The following is a 21,529-nucleotide window of genomic DNA, read 5'->3' as shown; positions in this document are numbered from 1 at the left end:
CCTGGAGGACTTGGGTGTGCCCCAGGGAGGACTGAATGTGGAGGTGGTGCAGTTGCTTGGTTTGCAGGGACCCTGGCCGCACCAGGTACTAAGGGGAGCCACTGGCTAGGACAGCAGGAAATATGATGCCCTTAGTGTTTTTTTGTAGCCTCTGCTTGTACTGTCCTTGTGGGATTGAGCTAGGGAGTGACACAGGAGCTTGGATAATGGGGACCATGGCAATGCCAGATACATAGTTGTGGCTATTGTCACCAGTGATATGTGACTAATAGGGATTTTTCGAGCTTCTGACAGCTCTGCCCAATGAGGATTGAGCATGGAGGTGACACAGCTGCTTGAATTATGGGAACCCTGGCAGTGCCAAGCGTGCAGGGAAACCAACTGACTCAGCTGCAGAAGCGGTGGTCCTATTAGAGTCGTTTCCTAGTTTCTGGCACCTGGCCATCAGAGGGTCTCTTTGGCTGGTCCTTCTCAGTTGTTTGACCCTTTCAGGCGCTTACAGGCCCCCCAGTTGGGGTCATTGTCTGTTGTTCTTCGCATCGGGGACTTAAAGATAACCCTGGCTGGTGTCCTTCTGTGTTGTTTTGCACGTCAGGTCCTTAGAGGCCACCCTCCCTGTGTTGTTTCAGCTGTCTGGTGCTGATATGTGCAGAGAGAGAGGCTATAGAGATGGCTCCATCCTCTGTGTGTGACTCAGCAGTATCACACTGCCTCCAGGTTAGCTGGCTTTCCTTCATAAGCATGCTCTCCTCTCTCAGGTTTCCTCACACCATCTCCCTTCAGTCAACAGCAGACCTTGCCCTGGGATTGCTTTCCAATCTCTATGTTCCAGCTCCAACCTGAAGTACTTTCTAGGAGACCTTCATCCCTGTCTGGTGTTGGTACAGCTGTGGCAAGGATTGTCTGTATGATCCTCATTCCATTGAGACTCTCACTGGTCAGCTGCTTCACTCTCTAGCAGTCTCAGTGCTTCACCTTTGTTGCAAACATTTGCCCTCCCGTGCAGCTCTGTCTCTGCTTCAGTTCCCGACCCCAGATGCAGATCCAGTTCTACTCACTCTCCTCTTTTCTTGCCCTCCTTCCTTTGTCCTGCTGAGTGTTGCCTGGTTCTATATATTCTTTTCCAGTGGTCAGGTTCTCAGCTGGCTTCTGCAAGATCTTCTGTGTCTGGAGGTATATTCCTGATGTATCTGTGGAGAGAGATGACCTCCACGTGCACCTACTCTTCTCCATCGTGGATCTCAGTATGGTATAGAGCCCACACTTCACTCCAAGTCAGGATTGCTGTGGGCGGTTGTTGAATTCTGTTGTTGGGTCAGGATAAAAAGCAATGGATATCTTGTTCTTCTCATTTGAACATACTTCTCAGTTGATCATTTTTCTGGAGTCTCTGTGTTGATATCTGTGCATTAGACTAAACATCCACTTGTCCTTCACAGATTGGCCTCAGAATTAGAGCCTTCCAGAATTCAGCCTTTTCAATCAGCCTGGCCAGAATTTTGGTTACCTCTCTAACCTCTCTGCTCATCCAAACTTCTGTGTTTGTAGTCAGCCTCCTCCAGGAGTAGAGAGTACACAGTGATCTACAAGTCAGAATACTTGGTGGAGCAGGCAACTGGAGTTTATCACCTAGCTCACTCTGCACTGACCTGGGGAAAGGAGCTGTGGTTAATGCCTGCTTGCTACTTCAAACTCTGTGCCTTCTGCACCATGATTTAGCTCTCTGTAGTGCCCAGGCACAGATGCAAATTTTGGATTTTATCAGCTCTCAGGGACAGGTTAGTTAGAAGCCAATTCCTCAGGCAGAGCTGGAAAAGATGAAGGTCCACATGTGCCTTCTGACTCCTTCCATGGAGAAACTGGGAGTTGCTCACTCTTCATTAAGCTAGGGGAAGACCTGTGAGAAGTGCTGGTACAGATTCATAACTGCCACTTCATTTCTATAATCCCAGGAGATTGGAAATCCTAGGCCTCCCAGAGGCAGGTAAATTGGAAGCTGGACCCTGGACTAGCATTTGCAGAATCAGAGACCTAGATGGTGGATCAAACTCTTCGCTCCTCCAGGAGAAGCTGGGAGTTGAATGTTCCCTTCAAACTGTATGGTCCTCTGCTGCATGGATTTTATTGCAGGAATGTGTCTTAGTTTTCCCTCCCACTTAGGATTTTGGCATTTTCTCACTTGCCTTGAATGCAGAACTTCTCATTTACTGTTTCTATTTTGAATAGAAGGAGCTGATACACACATAGCTGTTAATTCAGTGTGTCTGTGGAGGGAAGGAGAGGTCAAGGTGGCCTATTCCACTCTCTTTCTAATGTCACTGCAGTGTTTCCAAATTATATATGCTGGGCTTGTTTGCTTTTCTATTTTCAGTTTTAAGGAAAAGCAATGATTGATTTTCAGTCTTTATCATTACTATTATTGCTATGCAATTTAAAAATTCCCCTCAGCACATTTTTGTGTCATCTCATAAATCATATAAAACTTTACTTATCGTGGTTTTATTTTCATTCAATTCAAAATATTCAAAGTTTTCTCTTTTGATTTCTTCTTTATCCATGAAGTACTATAAAAAATTGTCTGAATTCTATGAAGATATCTATTAGGTGACAGAATTGTACTTTCCCAAGTTTAGTTATTCATGGTTTGAAGGATCAACATTTTGTCCTTAGTAAAATGAATGGATATATTGATCTTTGTCATCTTCATTGAACTCCATGTACTGATATGGCTTTAAGCACTCAGTTTTGATGACAGCGTTTCAAATTCTCAGAGGCAAAGGCTGGGGTAACCATGGTGGAAGATTCTGTGGTCGCCGCCTGATCTGTGTTCTGGCTTGTGTAAGAGAGCCAGACTAGGCAAAACTGTCGACAAGCCCCAGGAAAGGAAACCCATTTTGCTAAAAGACTTCTGACGTGCCGTGGGATTCCAGACCCTTTACACAGACAGATTTCTAATAATTTCCTAGAAGGGATCCGGAGTATTTTAAATCTTGCTTTGCTCTAGAAAATAGAAATCAAGTGTTTTGGTTTAATATCTTTGGAAACTCATAGTTCTTTTTTTTTTTTTTCTCTTACACAGGACCTTAAATGATTAGAAATTTTCTTGGTTTATAGTCATAAGCAACTTCCCTTTTTTGTATCATTACCTTATTTGGGTCCTTATGAAATGTATATCAAATATGTGCTTACCTTTTTTTAATGCTTTCTCCCTTTTAGAAGCATGTTCAAAATCTGAAATAAGAATTGAGAATGGATTTTTGTCTGAATCTACCTTTACATATCCCCTAAATAAACAAACAGAATATAAGTGTAAACCAGGCTATGTAACAGCAGATGGTAAGACATCAGGGTTAATTACATGTCTGCAAAATGGATGGTCAGCTCAACCTGTATGTATTAGTAAGTAATTCATTATCTTAGTATTCTTATCCTGATGATAACTATACAGAAGTATTCTTTAACTTTGTTATTTTTTCCTTTTTTCTTTCTTCTTTTTTTTGTTTTTTGCTGGGACAGGATCATATGAAGTGTTTTGTGGTTCCATGGCTGTATTTGAAAAAATCAATAACAATGCTTTGAAATATGTATTTTTTTTTGCCTTTAATGATTAATTATTAGTGGAGTAGAATATTGTTGTACTATTTAGTTCAATGATTTGTCACTTTAAAACATCCTGTGACTAAGCTAATTTTGCTAAGAGCTTTACCTCTCTTCCAGGATATATTCATTTATTTTCAGCTGAGACCTTTATGCTCATTGCATCTGCTTTTATTTTAGGAGACTCTTAAGCCAGAGTCTCTACTCCTAAGCCTAAAAGTTATGTTGTTAAGCAAAGATATGAGGCCACGGTGCATAAACTTCAAATAATATGATATATAATTCATATGTTTGAATCTCTAGGATAGATATCCTTGTGAAAAATTCTTAGGAAATCTTCATAAACATCTAGTTAGTGGAGACAGAGAAACACTTCTAGACAGGACCAAATTCTGCTGTGCTGAAGATTTTTCTTGTAGCAACACATAGATGTTTATGAAGATTTTCTAAGAACAATGAATGAGTTTGTCTTATTCATCCCAAAACTACACAGTGATATTTTTGAAGTGATATTTTACATAGTCACTTTAAGTAAAGTGGGTATTTATAATATCCCTTTCTACTTTTGCATTGTATTTTTTCCAGTGTCTATATTTGCTATAAGCACTAAACCCTCAAAATGAAAAAAGTTGCACATATCAAACTTATTTTATTTTAATATATGACAGTTTTCCATTTTAACAGTCTTTTATGAAAAGTGTCTCTATTATATTTTACTAGTATAATTTTGCTTTAACACATTATGAAAATTTGAAGTAAATTATTTAAACTATTAACATCTGTCTATGGTGTTAGTGAAAACAGATTAATTGTTAACATGTTTTTTTGTAAATAGCTATAAATGAAGAATTATTTCTGTACTCAACCTTGATAAGTATAAAAGAATATACAACCATTAGAAATATAGTTGGAAAAGGAAAATCATCATGTGGATTTAAAAAATTTTATAGCATCTTTAAAAAATTAACTTGCCTTTTGAAAATTACTTTTTTTCAATGAAGTTTTTCTCTGGCAAATATGTCACAACTGCTGATTAATTTGGCATATTACTTCAGAAAATGCTGTTATGAAAATAGTACAATACTTCTGTAATGGCTTATTTTAATACTAGCATTGGAAAAAATGCATAAGTACAGCAACTGAGGAACATGTTCTTAAAGGAAATAATTCAGGAACATCAAGTGTTGAGAAAAATGTTGCATAGAAACGCACCTGTTTTCACTTTGAGTAATTATTTCAGGACAGTGATATATCACTGGCATTCTTGGCTAATATTTTATGATTAGTACATACTAATTGGTGAAGCCCTTTTCCCTTGAGATGAAACTCAATCAAATTGCCCACTAAATAGTATTAGAAATGAAATCACAATCCCATTATCCCTTAGAGTCCTGTGACAGGCCAGTATTTGAGAAGGCCAAAGTCAAAAGTGATGGCACGTGGTTCAAGCTGAATGACAGCCTGGACTACGAATGTCTTGATGGGTATGAGACTCGAGATGGACGCACCACAGGCTCCATAGTATGTGGTCAAGACGGCTGGTCCGATAAAGCTGCATGCTATGGTAAGTGCTCTTTTCCAGATGTTCTTTCCTTCAAGATAAGCAAAATTTAACAGTAATTGTTCAGAAGTGTTTGATTCTTACCAAATTACAGTGATCTAGAATCATCTTTAAGGAATGATGCTTCCTTCTACTTTAATGTAAACTAGAAGGAGGGGAAGTTTTAAAGTCCAGCGACTCACTCAATACCAAAATGACAGGGTCTTGCAACATGTTCAAGTATTTGCTCCTGAGTTTCTGCTTATACATCCTACCTTGAATGTTAAATTCTGTAGGTTTTGACAGGTGATTTTATTTTCTGACTTTGACAAGTTCTGAGGACAATGACATGGATCTCTTTTATTTTGCCAATCAGACGTGTTTTTTCCAGGGTTGGAAATAGGGATTCAGTTTCTGGTAAGCTGAGTGGATGTTGAGTGTCTCAAGCCAAGGGAAGAGTTATGTGCAAACTTTGGCAGCAAAGTAATATTTGGAAAATATGAAGGTGGGCGTATTCTACTGAATGAGAGAGAATTTTATGAGCTGAAGCTGATATGAGGCAAAGGAGAAAGGAGCTGGGTTATTTCAAGGCATATTAACATTGATTGATTTTATGATTCATGAAAAGGCATAGGGAATTTTAAGAAAAGGAATGATATAATTTTATTTGGATTTTTGAAGGCTGTGGATTTTTCTGTATGCTGTGCTTATGCTGGACAAGAGAAGATTCAAGAAACCATGTGGGGTGAAAAAGTGTGGGGATTAGATAAATTCTTGGCTGAAGTGATTCTGAGCAGAGAATAAATTTGGGATATATTTTGCTGGTAATAAATGCATGTAAAGTTGCTAAATGTTGATTGTCAGAAAGAGCAAAAGTTGATAGGACTCATGTTTTGAATACCATTTTCTCATAAGCAAGCAAGCAAATGGAAACGACTTTGTACGTGGTACTGGCAGGAGAAAGCACACTCTCACGAGAGCATCACAACTTTGACCTGAACACATTGTGGTTAGGCCAATGGGGACCATAAACATAAGATACATCAACTGTAGTGCTGAATGCATAGGTTTAACAAGGAGATATACACATGAGATTCAGTTCAGTTCAGTTCAGTCCCTCAGTCGTGTCCGACTCTTTGCGACCCCATGAATCGCAGCACACCAGGCCTCCCTGTCCATCACCAACTCCCGGAGTTCACTCAGATTCACATCCATCGAATTAGTGATGCCATCCAGCCATCTCATCCTCTGCTGTCCCCTTCTCCTCCTGCCCCCAATCCCTCCCAGCATCAGAGTCTTTTCCAATGAGTCAACTCTTTGCATGAGGTGGCCAAAGTACTGGAGTTTCAGCTTTAGCATCATTCCTTCCAAAGAAATCCCAGGGCTGATCTCCTTCAGAGTGAACTGGTTGGATCTCCTTGCAGTCCAAGGGACTCTCAAGAGTCTTCTCCAACACCACAGTTCAAAAGCATCAATTCTTTGGCACTCAGCCTTCTTCACAGTCCAACTCTCACATCCATACATGACTACTGGAAAAACCATAGACTGATTATCACTCTCTAAATGATGACATCAGATTAGAAAAGAATGTAGAATGAAAATAGAAGAAAGCTCAAGACTGAGTTCTGAAGCTTCCAACGCTGAGGTGTCTGACAGAAGAAGAATAGACGGCAAAGTGGACAGAAAGAAAGGAGGACCCAGAGAATTTAGGAGAAAACATGTCAGAATGAATGTTGCATAGATTGGACAGAAGAAAATGATTTAAGAGCAAGGGATAATAAATTGACTAATAGTAATTCCTATGGAATCAGCCTGAAATGGTCCTATATCCAATTCCACGACTTGCTAAGTATGAATCTAAGGGCAACAACCTATTTGAAGCTTTGTTCACTCCTCTGAATCTGTAAAAAGATTTAATATTTACAAATGTTCTAATATTTCAAAATATCTTTTAGCTATCAAAATAAAATATTCATATACACTTGTCATAATGCCTGCCATAGAGTTTAGTCAAGGAACTTGTAAACTAATTACATTAGAATAGTTGCACTAATGAATACTTCTAATTCAGTTAATAAGCCAGGTTAAAAGACTAAAAATATGATGCCAACATTAATTGTGAGAGAGACAGTTTAAGATGATGTAGACAGGGAAAAACGTACTTAGAATCTGCTAAATAAATTGTTAATAAGAAATGCAATATAGCACGTGGACATAACTCTGAAAAGGCTTGGTTGTGACAGAGAACAAGAGGTTCGGGATAGAGATTTCAGATAGACACACAGGGGTAGCTTGTTAGAGGAACAAGCCAGGCTTGTTCAACAGTGTCCAGAGCCCAGGTAATTTCACTTTCAGGCTGTCAGAAAGCACCTAATATGTGCCAGAAGTTACCTAAGAGTAATTGTGAAGAATACAGTGGAGGAAGGTGGTATGTCTTTCAAGAGCTTTCATGCCAGTATGAAAAAAAAAAGATGAACTAAGGCAAATAATGAACCAAAAAGTAAAAATATTTCTATTCTATTGTTCCAATAAGTGTATTCTAAGAACAAAAGAATCCAAGTGCTTAGAAAGTAGGAGGGACTGCGGGTCAAGTTTATGTAGGAAGACGTCTATGCAAAGAAAGCCTGGAAGCCATTCGTCAGAAGAGACACACGCCTTTGCAGCAGCCGAGACAGCAAAGCAATTGGCTTATTTAAAAAAGATCAGGTGGTAAAGAATCTGCCTGCGATGCAGGAGACTTGGGTTTAATCTATTCTGTTCTTCTGTTCATGGACATTTAAGTTGATTCCATGTCCTGGCTGTTTTGAATAAAATAGATTACTAATGAGAACTTACTGTGTATCATAGGGACCTCCACTCAATGCTGTCTGGTGACTTAAGTGGGAAGGAAATAATTTTAAAAAAAAGGGATATATATTTATGCATATATATATATATATTCATGGAACTGATTCATTTTGATGTACAGCAGAAGCTAACCCAACAATGTAAAACAACTACATTCCAATAAAAACTAATAAAAAAACAAAAAATTAAATTATATAGATGTGTTAATATAAGTAAATAGTAAAAACAAAGATTTTACTCCAAAAAAGTAAGCTTATAAGTTCTTCATTATGATGTTTTTGTCTTTCATTTTCTTTAATAATCCATTTGTCTTCAAGTTCTTTTAAATGAAAACTCTACTGAGTTTTATGATACCTTGTGAAATTCGAGATGTGAATAGAATATGCATCACTCTGCATTATTCATCTCATAATATGTTGCATGTTATTTTAGACCATTTGGCAATTTTTTTCATGAACAAGACTTACAGCACAATAAAGCTCCCTGTCTAGTCCTAAGTGTTACAATTAAAAGTATACCTGTGGTGGGTTCATGTTGATGTATGGCAAAACCAATACAATATTGTAAAGTAATTAACCTCCAGTTAAAATAAATAAATTTAAAAAAAGGATCTTAAAAAAAAGAAAATAATGAATAAAAAATCACACAAATTAAAAACAATAAAAAATAGTAGCTCAGGCCCCAGATCACTTATAAGAAATGCTGCATCACCATTATTCTTGCTAAGGAGCAGGCAGATATGTTATTTAATTCAGTTTCTCCTGATTCCCAGGTATATGAGTGATGGTCTGTTAATCAATTATAGATAAGTCTACAGGCATATTTCTAAATAAGAGGAGAAGGAGTACACAACATGAAAGAGAAATGTGAAACTTTGACAACTCTTCACCAGACATTCCAATGCAACACTTGTCTTCTCACTAACAACTGAACTCTTTCTAAAAGTGGTCTTAAAGCTAAATGTTTGAATATTTATGCGCAGTTATTTTTCATAATTTATGGGTGCAATTGTGGAAGTTTTAGCATGCAAAATAATTGTAATATCGGATCCGAGGAATTATATTCAACTCACATTATCTAACACCTATTGTAGTAGATGCCTGCATGCCTCCATGCCTGCATGCTAAGTCGCTTCAGTCATGTGCTGCCTCCCCATTGACTGTAGCCCACCAGGCTTCTCGGTCCATGGGATTTTCCAGGCAAGAATACTGGAGTAGGTTGCCATGCCCTCCTCCAATGGATCATCCAAACCCAAGGATCAAACCTGCCTGTACTACTATAACTGGGATAGCCATTGTATTAGACAATTAAACTCTTAATTAACAAATTTTCCAAAAAAACGTATTGGCTTAAGAACACACACCTCCATATTCTTAGAATTTCTGTCGCTCAGAATGAGGAAAGTGCCTCGCTGGCTAATTCTGAGTCACTCTGTTTGGGTGGCAACTGGGTAATGTCCTGGGCTGCTGTCACCTGGCTGCTCAGCTGGGCTGGAGGCTTTGCTTCCAAGTTGGCTCACTCTCCTGGCTTTTGGGAGAGGCCTCAGCACCTGACCACGTGGGCATCTCTGCAGCTAGCTCGTGAGACAGCTAGCTTTCTTCAGGGCCAGTGACCACAGACAAGGAGGAGGAAGCCTCCACATCAGGTATCAGTTTGTCACACTGTCACAACAGTCATGTGTAATCATGAGAAATGGGCACTAAGTCCTGCACACTCAGTAGTGAGGACTCAAGCTTTAATATTTGGAGAGAGGAGTGTGGAAGGTGTTGTGGACTTTCCTAAAACCATCACATATAGAAAAACGTCAGGTGAGCTGAACAGAGTCTTTTCTGGGGATGCTTCCTTTACTCCTCAACTTCCTCTAAGTTGCCTCTAAACAATCTTCTTTCTAACAGTACACTGTAAAATTTCAGCATACTTAAACCAGTTATTCCATGAAAGAAAACTGTAATGATATAAAACAGTTCAGTGACCTTAATGGTAATTCCAAGCATACATTTAAAATGAATTTTCAAAGCATAAGTTCCATTAAAATGAAGGTATTAGCAGTATGAAACAGATTTTAATCTGCATAAGAATTTTAAGAAAAACATTTAATCTTGTTTAAGATGGATTTGTGAAAATGGTGCTGTGTGCTTAGTCGCTCAATCGTGTACAACTTTTGTGATCCTTTGGACTGTAGCCTACCAGGATCCTCTGTCTATGGAATTCTCCAGGCAAGAATACTGCAGTGGGTTGCCATTTCCTTCTCCAGGGGAATCTTTCTGACCCACAGATGAAACCTACATCTCCTGTGTCTGCTGCATTGCAGATGGATTCTTCACCACTGAGCCATAGGGAAGCCCTTTGAAAATGGTAGATCAGCCCAATTCTATTTATATCACAACAAGGTTATCCCACAAGGCACCTTGTGAAGTTCTTGTTGACAACATGAGGGAACTATTTAAATAGCTTATCAATATTCATAGTTTCATTAGATGAGCTGATTATCAGATGCAGGACTTTGTTGTCAGGCCTGTTCCCTTCCTCTTTTGTATCATCAGCTAGTTTAATGCTGCAAAGGAGATGCATCTGGAATGATACACAGGTGCTGAAAGTGAACCTATATTAGGACAAATTCATCACTCAGAACGACTCCCATGTGTGAGGGTGGACCTAATAACATGACATTTAAAACTTAAACTTAAAAATTATAAGATCCTGGGCCTGGATCTTTGGAGTAAGTTGCAGAGGTACAGAAAGACTAGAAACACTTTAAAACTGAGTGAATACTTTTTATCAATTTTGAGATCAATCTGAGCCAACATTATGATGGACAGCCAAGCCTGCTCATGAGACCTGAACCTGTGTTGGTAGGAGCGTAAGAGAAGAATGAGGCTGTTCTGAGTCCTGACAAAGTCAATGCCATTCTAACTATAGTGGACTCTTATATGTGCTTCAATAAATGATCTGGTTAGAGAGACAAAGACAGATTCACATGTGTCCAAATAAAAGAGAGGAGGAAAATAGCTCACGCCAGTGATAGTAATGATGCTTACTTTTAATTATGCTCTCTTTGTGTACCTTTTGGAAGTGAGTGTCAGAGGACTGTTTTACTGTATTCATATTCTGTGATGCATCAAAATGATAAATGTACTAGTTCTGAAATCAGATCATCAGAACTCAGATCTCTCCTCTACAATGTAATGACAAGGTTAATTGTGTTCTTTTCACTTGGTTCTTGCAAATACAAGGACTCGAACTTGCCCAACATAGAATTATTGAAAGATACACATATCTGAACATACATGATGAAATTTGTAAAATTCAAGGCTGAAGAGACAAGGTTCTAATCTCCCAAAATTAGTGGACAGAAACCTAGACTATTACTTAACAGGAATCAAACTGCATAAGCATTTCAAACTTAAAAATGTAGACAAGCTTCAAAAAAGTGGGGGAAATCTATCAGTGATGAGAAATGCAGACTATAGGCCATGAGAGGGTATAATTGACAAGTCTTTGTTAAAGAAATGGATTAAGATATGCAAAAAGCAAATTTTATAATTCACATAGCAAGCATATACATGAAAATTACTCAATATATGCTGATAATAAAATGTAATTATGTTATACCTCATTTAAAATATTTGTAAGAAATACTGAAAAATACATCATTCTCCAATTAAAATTAGACCATAAGTGACAAGGGTTTCCCTTCATCTTAACCATTTAAATATTAAGAATTAGTCATTGTTCATGTCTCTGATTAGACAAGCAAGGGAAAAGATATCTTCAAGTCTAGTTTGATGGATAAATAAGAATGTTACTCTGTGTGATCTGATCAATGAAAAATTGTTGTGGTTCTCTCTATATATCACATATTTCCAATAAACAGAAAAGTAAACTAATGAATGATAATTGTAAAAAAATCTGTTTAATTCCTACATTGACTTGGTATGAGAATAAATGTCAGGATTCTGGTTTCTGATGAGAATGGAGAAGAAAGAAAAAGAAAGCAGATGAGCCACAAGATAAAATCTGTACTTTCATCTCTTGATTAAGATGCTAATTTAGTCAACCAAGGTTGGAACTTCTGTATTTAAGGAGAATTTATTTAATAGATCTGTATAGTTTCCTACCAAGAGAATCCACATACAAATTTTACATAATATGACCCACAAGACATACTTTGATCTTCATTAGCAAGGAGTTCCTTATATACTTCAATCATCTGAATTTTCTATAACTTTTTTTCCTATAAACCGTAATGCAATGAATGTAATGAACTGAACAAGGATATAATTCATAAATGAAATATTAATTCAAATTGTATACTGAGGTAAAACATTATTTCTGCTATTTTAATTCCAAGGGAAACCTTGTGATTATCCAGTAATCAAACATGGATGGCTATATTATTCATACAGAGGATACTTTCCAGCACATGTAAATCAACAGTTTATCTATTCCTGTGATCGGTATTTTGTGCCTCCTTCACAACGTTCCTGGGACCACCTGACTTGCACAGCACAAGGATGGTCTCCAGAAGAACCGTGCCTCAGTAAGTAAATCTCTTTAAGTTTATATGCATAATCTTTGAAAGAGTGAAGAGACAAAAGGTGACAAGTGAGTGCAGTTAAGTATTATGTAACAACAGTAAGGCCAAGGGATGAGTTCTATGAGCAAAAAATCCAATAGAACTTCCCTTTATTAGAGGCTTTTCATGTAAATCCTGTGAGAGATACAGAGACTTTACATTAATATCTGCATCATTTATACATATTTTAGTCATAAAACTAAAGGCAAATAATATGGAATGTTATCGTTTTCATTTTCCACAAATGTGGTAGTAGCTTCCATTTTTATTGTTACATGTTTTATTTGAATACTAATGCATTCTTATGTAAATTCTATAATCTTTAATGTACTATTTCCCCAAATTTATGTTGTACTTCTTTCATATTAATTTTATGATCCTAAGGACAATGTATTTTCAATTATTTGGAAAATGGATATAACCCACATCGTGAAGAAAAATATTTACAGGGTGAAACTGTAAAAGTTCGCTGCTATGAAGGCTACAGTCTTCAAAATGATCAGAACACAATGACCTGCACAGAGAGTGGCTGGTCTCCTCCTCCCAGATGCATCCGTGTCAGTGAGTAAACTGGGCTGAGATCCCAGTGTGTTCATAATTTTCTAAGACTCAGCTGTATTATCCACTCAAAAAGTTTATATCAAATTCTTGTTTTGCCAACGGACCTATTTAATTTTATTGTTTACAAGTGTCTATGAGTGTACCTACAGACGTCTTGATAAGTATGTGACAAAATCTGCTGCTGCTAAGTCGCTTCAGTTGTGTCCGACTCTGTGCGACCCCAGAGACGGAAGCCCACCAGGCTCCCCCCATCCCTGGGATTCTCCAGGCAAGAATACTGGAGTGGATTGCCATTTCCTTCTCCAACGCATGAAAATGAAAAGTGAAAGTGAAGTTGCTCAGTCATGTCCGACTCTTCGTAACCCCATGGACTGCAGCCTACCAGGCTCCTCCACCCATGGGATTTTCCAGGCAAGAGTACTGGAGTGGGGTGCCATTGCCGTCTCCATATAACAAAATACATGTACCTATTGATAGACATTAGTCAAGACAATAGGAAAAGATCCACAAAGAAGAAACCTGTAATAACAGAGTGAGGTCAGAAAGATGTCAGGAGTCTCACTGTCTCTCCTGATATAAACACAGACTTTGACCATCATTTGTGGATAAGAGGATCTTTGTGGGGGTCCAGGAGTCTAGCAGAGACACGACAGCATGCTGCTAGAGCACAAAGATTGAAGTACCAACACAGACCCCTCAGCACAGGATTTTACCTGTGGGGAAAATAAAAGCATGTGAGCAAGTGCTGCGTCCTCATCTTCCAGCCCTCTTCTCTCTCTCCTTATCCACACCACTGGGGTCACCTACATGGCTGGGATGGGGAAAGACCAGGAGCACAGCATCCAGGGCTAGAATTCTTCAAGGAACATGGGTTCTACTGTCCACGTGGAGACCCCACCAGGGAGCCCCAAACCATTGCAGACACTGTGCTTGTGGTTCTGCTCACCCCTGGGCCCCTCATCTCATCTACATCCCCTCCCCAGGGCCAGCTCCCTGTGTAAGTCCCCATGGTGGCACCTAGACCTTTGCAGATGGCCTGTGGGACACCTAGAAGCCAACCTGTCCCCGTGGGTCTGTGAGAAAGCACATGAATGTGAGCATTTGACATTGCCCCAGGGAAGCAGCCAGGAAACTGTCAGCACAGAGACTGTCTGTGCTGTGTGGATAGAAGCATATGAGCTTCAGAATTCTTTCCTAGGAGGAGTTGAGTACATGGGACAGGTGTCTCCTTTAAAAATGTCTGAAAAGTCTCAAAATCCCTATCAATGTGACAGTGCACTTCCCTTCCCAGGTCAGTCTGTAAAGACTGGAGGGAGTGACTGCTTCTTTAAATGCAAACACAGCAACTTGAGACTTCAATGGACATAGACATCAAAGGACTAAAATGTTAACAGAGAAATACAATAGTTTTTCAGTTACTGACCCAAAATAATAGATATGGATGATTTGTCTGATAAGTAATTCAGATTAATTGCTTAAGAATTTCATTGAGGTAGAAGAGAATAGTGGAGAAGGAAATGGCAACCCACTCCACTGTTCTTGCCTGGGAAATCCCATGGACAGAGGACCCTGGAGGGCTACAGTCTATTGAGTCTCAAAGAGTCAGACACAACTGTAGTGACTTAGCATGCAAACATGCAATCCTTTATATTTAGAGTAATTATTGATAGATAAGGATGTATTAATATTATCTTTTTTATTTTACAGGATGTTTTATAGTTTCCGAATTCTTTCCTTCCTCTGATGGCTTGCCTCTTTGAATTCATGATTTTTGTAGTAGTAGGAGGCATTTAATAAACTTTTCTTTACCATTTGTGAATCTAGTATGGATTCTTGCTTCTTTTACCTTGAGATTTACATAAAACTCCTTACAGAGAGAGCACTGTATTTTATGCTGATAGTATATGAACATCATCCACATATTAAATCTCCTTCCTTTTACCCTTCTCCATTTTATCTTTTTGATGTCATGATTTACCTCTTTTTATAATATGTACTTAATTAAAAAATAATTGTAGCTATAGTAATTTTTAATTCCTGTACTTTAACTCTTAAATAGCTGTGTTTAACATTCCATCTCAAGGTACTGCAGTGTTCTGAATGTGAGTGTGCACTTAAATTTACCAGTGTACTAGGTATTTTCATGGAATGAATTAGCATTCTTTTATTTCAGCTTCAATAATTCCTTTTAGTGTTTCAGTAAGGAAGGTCTGTGTGCCTGCTCAGTTACCTCAGCTGTGTCTGACTCTTTGCAACCCTGTGGGCAGCAGCCCGCCAGGCTCGTCACTCCATGGGATTCTCCAGGCAAGAATACTGGAGTGGGTTGCCATGCCCTCCTCAAGGAAGGTCTAGTTGTGTTCTCTTTCCTCAGTATTTGTTGGTCTGGTAAAATCTTTATATTCTTTTCTTTTCTGAATGATATTTTCAAGTATTCTTCTTTGGTAGTTTTTTCTTTCAACACTTGGAATATATCATCCCACTTTCTCCTGGCCGGGTAGGTTTCTGCTGAGAGATTTGCTAAGATCCAAAGGAAGTCTTCTTAGTAAATTTCAAGGTTTTAGTTTTGTTAGCTTGTTTGTTTTTTCTTCATGCTGCTTGAAGGCTTCTCTAGTTTTCTTTGATTTTTGCAACTTTATTATAAACGTGTTTTGGAGAGGATTTTTAAAGTTGATTTGGTTTGGTCACCTGTAAGCTTCCTGAACTTAGATATTCAAATAGCATCCTTGATTTGGGAAGTTCTCAGACATTACTCCTTAAATATGTTTTCTGCCTCATCTCCTTTTCTCCTCCTGGAACTTCAGTAATTTGCAAATCAGTTCTGTTTTCAATGTAGCATAGATCATGTAGCCTTTCTTTGTTCTTTTTCATTCTTTTTTTTTTAATTTAATTTTGTTTTCAATCTCCCTAGACAGGGTAACTTTGATATATCATCTATCTCACAGATTCTCCTACGTTTTTGACTCTGTGGTTGATGCTCTTTAATGAATTTTTTCATTTCATCCTTGGAACCTTCAGCACCAGAGTTTCTGGTTATTTTTATGATTTGTATATTTTTATTAAACTGCTTGTTTTGTCCATTGTTTATTGTTTTCCTGCTTTTGTTCAAGTATCTTACTGTATTTTCTATAACACACCAAGTTATTTAAAATGGCTATTTTGAATTCTTCACTGGATAAATCACACATTGCCAATTGGATGTGAATACTGAAGATTTTTATACTTTGTTGGTGTCATGGTACTTTGAGTTCATGTTCCTTGAAGTTTTGTGGTGCTGTTTTTCTAATTAAAGTTCCAGTCTCCTTTGGGTGAGAGACAACTTCCTTCAACCCTGCTAGAGACTCCACAGCTATTTCGGATCTTCTATAGTGGTACCTGCTGACACTTCTCATCCCTGTTTTGTCAGAATTCCTGTGCTTGTATGTCTTGTCTAGATACATTAGTGCACAAGAAATGGTACTGACAGCCTGTCCTTTGTTTCCCCCAAAGTAGCACTACATCTTTTTTTAATTTTTTTTTTACTTAAAAATTTTTATTTTAAATGGAGGCTAATTACTTTACAATATTGTAGTGGTTTTGGCCATACAGTGACATGAATCAGCCATGGGCGTACATGTGTTCCCCATCCTGAACCCCCCCTGTCACCTCTCTCCCAATCCCATCCCTCAGGGTTATTGCAGTGCACCATCCCTGAGCACCCTGTCTCACGCATCAAACCTGGACTGGCAATCCGCTTCACATATGACAATATATATGCTTCAGTGCTACTAATCTTGTGTTCTTGTTCTGGGCCACAGATTTAAGCCACATTTATGTGCGAGCTCACTGGTGGTCTGTCAAAGGTTGCTCTTCCCTCTGGGTCAGTTGTAACCACAGGGATCTGGCCACAGGGTGGAAGGATGTGTGAATGAAGCAGACAGAGGTCCACTTGTCAATACCTGGAGTTTCACAGAAGGACTTAGATCCATGCATGAATTTTAAAGATAGGTTTTCCAGGACTGCTAGAGTGCAGCTGAGAGGAAATTGAGATAGTTCATGAGCCACTGTAGGCATCACAGTCAAGACAGAGATCTGTCTGCCTTTTACCTCATGCATGCATGAGCGAGCCTCCTCCTGGGTCCATTGGCATATTGAATTTCAGGGGTGGGTGGTTGTTTATTTTATATTTATTTATTTTTAATTGAAGTATACTTACTTTACAGTATTATGTTGGGTTCTACCAAACATCAACAAGAATCAGCCATAGATTTACCCATGTCCCCTCCCACACGAACATCCCTCCCATTTCCCTGCCCATCCCACCCTTCTAGGTTGTTACTGAGCTCTGGATTGAATTCCTTGAGTCATACAGCAAATTCCCATTGGCTATTTTACATATGGTAGTTTAAGTTTGCATGCTAACCCTCTCCATACATGCCACCCTCTACTTCCTCCCTGCCAGCCGTGTCCATCAGTCTGTTCTCAGTGTCTGTGTCTCTATTGCTGCTGTGCAAATAGGCTTATCAGTACAATATCTCTAGATTCCATGTATATGTGTTAGTATATGATATTTGTTTTTCTCTTTCTGACTTACTTCACTCTGTATACTAGGCTGTATGTTCATCCACCTCTTTAGGACTGACTCAAGTGCATTCCTTTTTATGATCGAGTAATATTCAACTGTATATATGTAGCGCAGCTTCTTTATCTATTAATCTGTGGACATCTATGTTGCTTCCATGTCCTAGCTGTTGTAAATGGAACTTCAGTGAACATTGGGGTACATGTGTCTTTTTCAATTTTGGTTCCCTCAGGGTATATACGTAGGAGTGGTGTTGGTGGGTCATATAGTGGTTTTACTCCTGGCTTTTAAGTACTCTCCATACTGTTCTTTATAGTGGCTGTATCAATTTACATTCCGACTAACAGTGCAAGAGGGTTCCCTTTTCTTCACACCTTCTCCAGCATTTATTGTTTGTAGACTTTTTAATGATGGTCATCCTGACTGGTGTGAAGTGATGTCTCATTGTAGTTTTGACTTGTGTTTCTCTAATAGTGATATTGAGAATATATTCATGCATTTATTAGCCATTTTAGGTCTTTAGACAAATGTCTGTTTGGGTCTTTTTCCCACTTTTTGATTGGGTTGTTTGTTTTTCTGGTATTGATTTGTAGGAGCTGCTTGTATGTTTTGGAAATTAATCCTTTGTCAGTTGTTTCATTTGCTATTTTTCTTTTCCCATTCTGAGCATTGTCTTTTCACCTTATTCATAGTTTCCTTTGCTGTGGAGAAGCTTTTAAGTTTAATTACGTCCCACTTGATTATCTTTGTTTTTATTCCACTACTCTAGGAGATGGGTCATAGAGGATCTTGCTGTGATTTATGACAAAGGGCGTTCTGCCTGTGTTTTCCATCCATTTTGAGTTTATCTTTGTGTATGGTGTTAGAAAGTAGTCTAATTTCATTCTTTTCCATGTAGCTGTCAAAGTTTTCCCAGCAGCACTTATGAAAGACCCTCTATTTGCCCCATGGTATATTCTTGCCTCTTTTGTCAAACAGAAGTTATTCGTAGGTGTATGGGTTAATCTCTGGGCTTTCTATCTTGTTCCATTGGTCTCTATTTCTGTTTTTCTGCCAGTACCATACTGTCTGGATACCTAAGCTTTGTAGTCAGTCTGAAGTCAGGAAGGCTGATTCCTCTAGCTCTATTTTTCTTTCTCAAGATTGCTTTGGCTATTCAGGTCTTTTGTGTTTCCATATGAATTATGACTTTTTGTTCTAATTCTGTGAAAAATAGCATTGGTATTTTGATACAGATTGCATTGAATCTTCCGATTATATTTGGTAGTATAGTCCTTTTCATAATGTTGATTCTTCTAACCCAGGAACATGGAATATCTCTCCATCTCTTTATGTTGTCTTTGATTTCTTTCCTCAGTGTCTTGTACTTTTCTGTATATAGCTCTTACGTCTCCTTAGGTTTTTTCCCTAGGCATTTTATCCTTTTTGTTGCAATGGTAAATGGTATTGATACCTTAATTTCTGTTTCTGATGTTTCATTGTTAGTACAGAGGAATGCAAGTGATTTCTGTGTATTCATTTTGTATGCTGTCAGTTTGCTAAATTCGCTGATTACCTCTAGCAATTTTCTGAATATATCTTTAGGATTTTCTATGTATAGTATCGTCTGTCTGCAAACAATGAGAGTTTTGCTTCTTCTTTTCCAATCTGGATTCCTTTTATTTCTCCTTTTTCTGTGATTGCTGTTGCAAGGGCTTCCAAACAATGTTGACTAATAGTGGTGAGAGTGGGCACCCTTGTCTTTTCCTGATTTCAGAGGGAATGCTTTCAGTTTTTCACCTTTGAGAATAATGTTTGTTCTCGGTTTCTCATACATGGCCTTATTTATGCTGAGGTAGGTTCCTTCTTTGCTCATGTTTTGAAGAGTATTTATCATAAAGGGGTACTGAAATTTTTCAAAAGCTTTTTCTGCCTCTATTGAGATGGCCATATGGTTTTATCTTGCAATTTGTTAATATGGTATATGACATTGATGGATATACACAAGTATATTGAAGAATGCTTGCATCCTTGGGATTAACCCAACTTGATCATAGTGTGCTATCTTTTTAATGTATTTTTGAATTCTGTTTGCTAGAGTTTTGCTGATGATTTTTCCATCTATTTTCATCAATGATATTGGCCTGTAATTTTCTTTTTCATGTTGTCTTTGTCTGGTTTTGGTATTAGGGTGATGATGGCCTTGTAGAATGAGTTCGGAAGCGTTCCTTCCTCTGCAGTTTTTTTAAAGAGTTTGATAAGAATGGGCATTAGCTCTTCTCTAAATGTTTGCAAGAATTCACCTGTGAAACTATCCGGCTCTGTGCTTCAATTTTCTGGGAGTTTTTTAAATCACATTTTCAATTTCAGTGCATGTAATTGGCTTGTTCATAATTTCTATTTCTTCCTGGTTCAGTCTTGGTAGATTGAACTTTTCTAAGAATAGATGTTGTCTGTTTTATTGGCATATAGTTGCTTATAGTAACCCCTTATGATCCTTTGTATTTCTGTGTTGTCTGTTACCCTCTCCTTTCTCATTCCTAATTTTGTGGATTTGATTTTTGTCCCCTTTTTTCTTGATGGATTTGACTAATTGACAATTTTGTTTATCTTCTCAAAGAAGCACCTTTTAGTTTTATTAATTTTTACTATTGTTCCTTCATTTCTTTTTCATTTATTTCTGATCTGATCTGTAGGATTTCTTTCCTTCTACTAAGTTTTTTTTTTTTTTTTATGTCCTTCTTTATCCAGTTGTTTTAGGTGTAAAGTTAGGTTGTCTATTTGATGGTTTTCTTTATTTTTCTTTTTTTTTTTTTGCTATAAACTTCCCTCTTAGAACTGTTTTGTTGCATTCCATAGGTTTTGAGTTGTCATGTTTTCATTGTCATTTGTTTCAAGAATTCTTTGATTTGCCTTTTGATTTCTTCACTTACCTGTTCATTATGTAAAAGCATATTGTTTAATCTCCAAGTGTTTGTGTTTATTACTGTAATTGATATCTAGTCTCATAGTATGTGGTCAGAAAAAATTCATAGAATTTCAATGTTTAATCATTTACTGAGGTTTGATTTTTGGCCCAAATATAGTCTATCCTCTTTTTCTTGGGTGTTCGTTCTATAAGGTCGTGTAGGTCTTCATAAAACCGTTCCACTTCAGCTTCTTCAGCGTTACTGGTTGGGGCATAGACTTGGATTACCGTGATATTAAATGGTTTGCCTTGGAAATGAACAGAGATCATTCTGTCATTTTTGAGATTGCATCCAAGTACTGCATTTTGGTTAACCATTTGGTTAACTCTTTTGTTAACCATGTTGGCTACTCCATTACTTCTAAGGGATTCCTGCCCGCAGTAGTAGATATAATGGTCATCTGAGTTAAATTCATCCAATCCAGTCCATTTTAGTTCGCTGATTCCTAGAATGTCGATGTTCACTCTTGCCATCTCCTGTTTGACCACTTCCAATTTGCCTTGATTCATGGACCTGACATTCCAGATTCCTATGTAATATTGCTCCTTTACAGTGGAGATGATGGAATTCCAGTTGAGCTATTTCAAATCCTGAAAGATGATGCTGTGAAAGTGCTGCACTCAATCTGCCAGCAAATTTGGAAAACTCAGCAGTGGCCACAGCACTGGAAAAGGTCAGAATTCATTCCAATTCCAAAGAAAGGCAATGCCCCAAATCGCTCAAACTACCACACGATTGCACTCGTCTCACATGCTAGTAAAGTAATGCTCAAAATTATCCAAGCCAGGCTTCAGCAATATGTGAACCGTGAACTTCCAGATGTTCAAGCTCGTTTTAGAAAAGGCAGAGGAACCAGAGGTCAAATTGCCAACATGCGCTGGATCATGGAAAAAGCAAGAGAG

At 38.0% G+C, this 21,529-nt stretch overlaps 1 protein-coding gene across 1 annotated transcript in view; it reads left to right on the top strand.

Annotated features, from left to right (window-relative positions):
* The window catches only part of LOC128061747 (complement factor H-related protein 4-like), a 97,233-nt gene that overhangs the window by 26,397 nt on the left and 49,307 nt on the right, over nucleotides 1-21,529 (top strand). Inside the window, exons 3-5 of the mRNA XM_052654123.1 lie at nucleotides 3,217-3,399; nucleotides 4,985-5,161; nucleotides 12,336-12,524. Coding sequence (XP_052510083.1) covers nucleotides 3,217-3,399; nucleotides 4,985-5,161; nucleotides 12,336-12,524 — 549 coding nt within the window. The remainder of the gene's footprint in view (nucleotides 1-3,216; nucleotides 3,400-4,984; nucleotides 5,162-12,335; nucleotides 12,525-21,529) is intronic.

This window comes from Budorcas taxicolor, chromosome 16, assembly GCF_023091745.1.
Source record: "Budorcas taxicolor isolate Tak-1 chromosome 16, Takin1.1, whole genome shotgun sequence".
NCBI classification, from domain to species: Eukaryota; Metazoa; Chordata; class Mammalia; order Artiodactyla; family Bovidae; genus Budorcas; species Budorcas taxicolor.
This window is presented reverse-complemented; position numbering and strand designations above follow the sequence as displayed.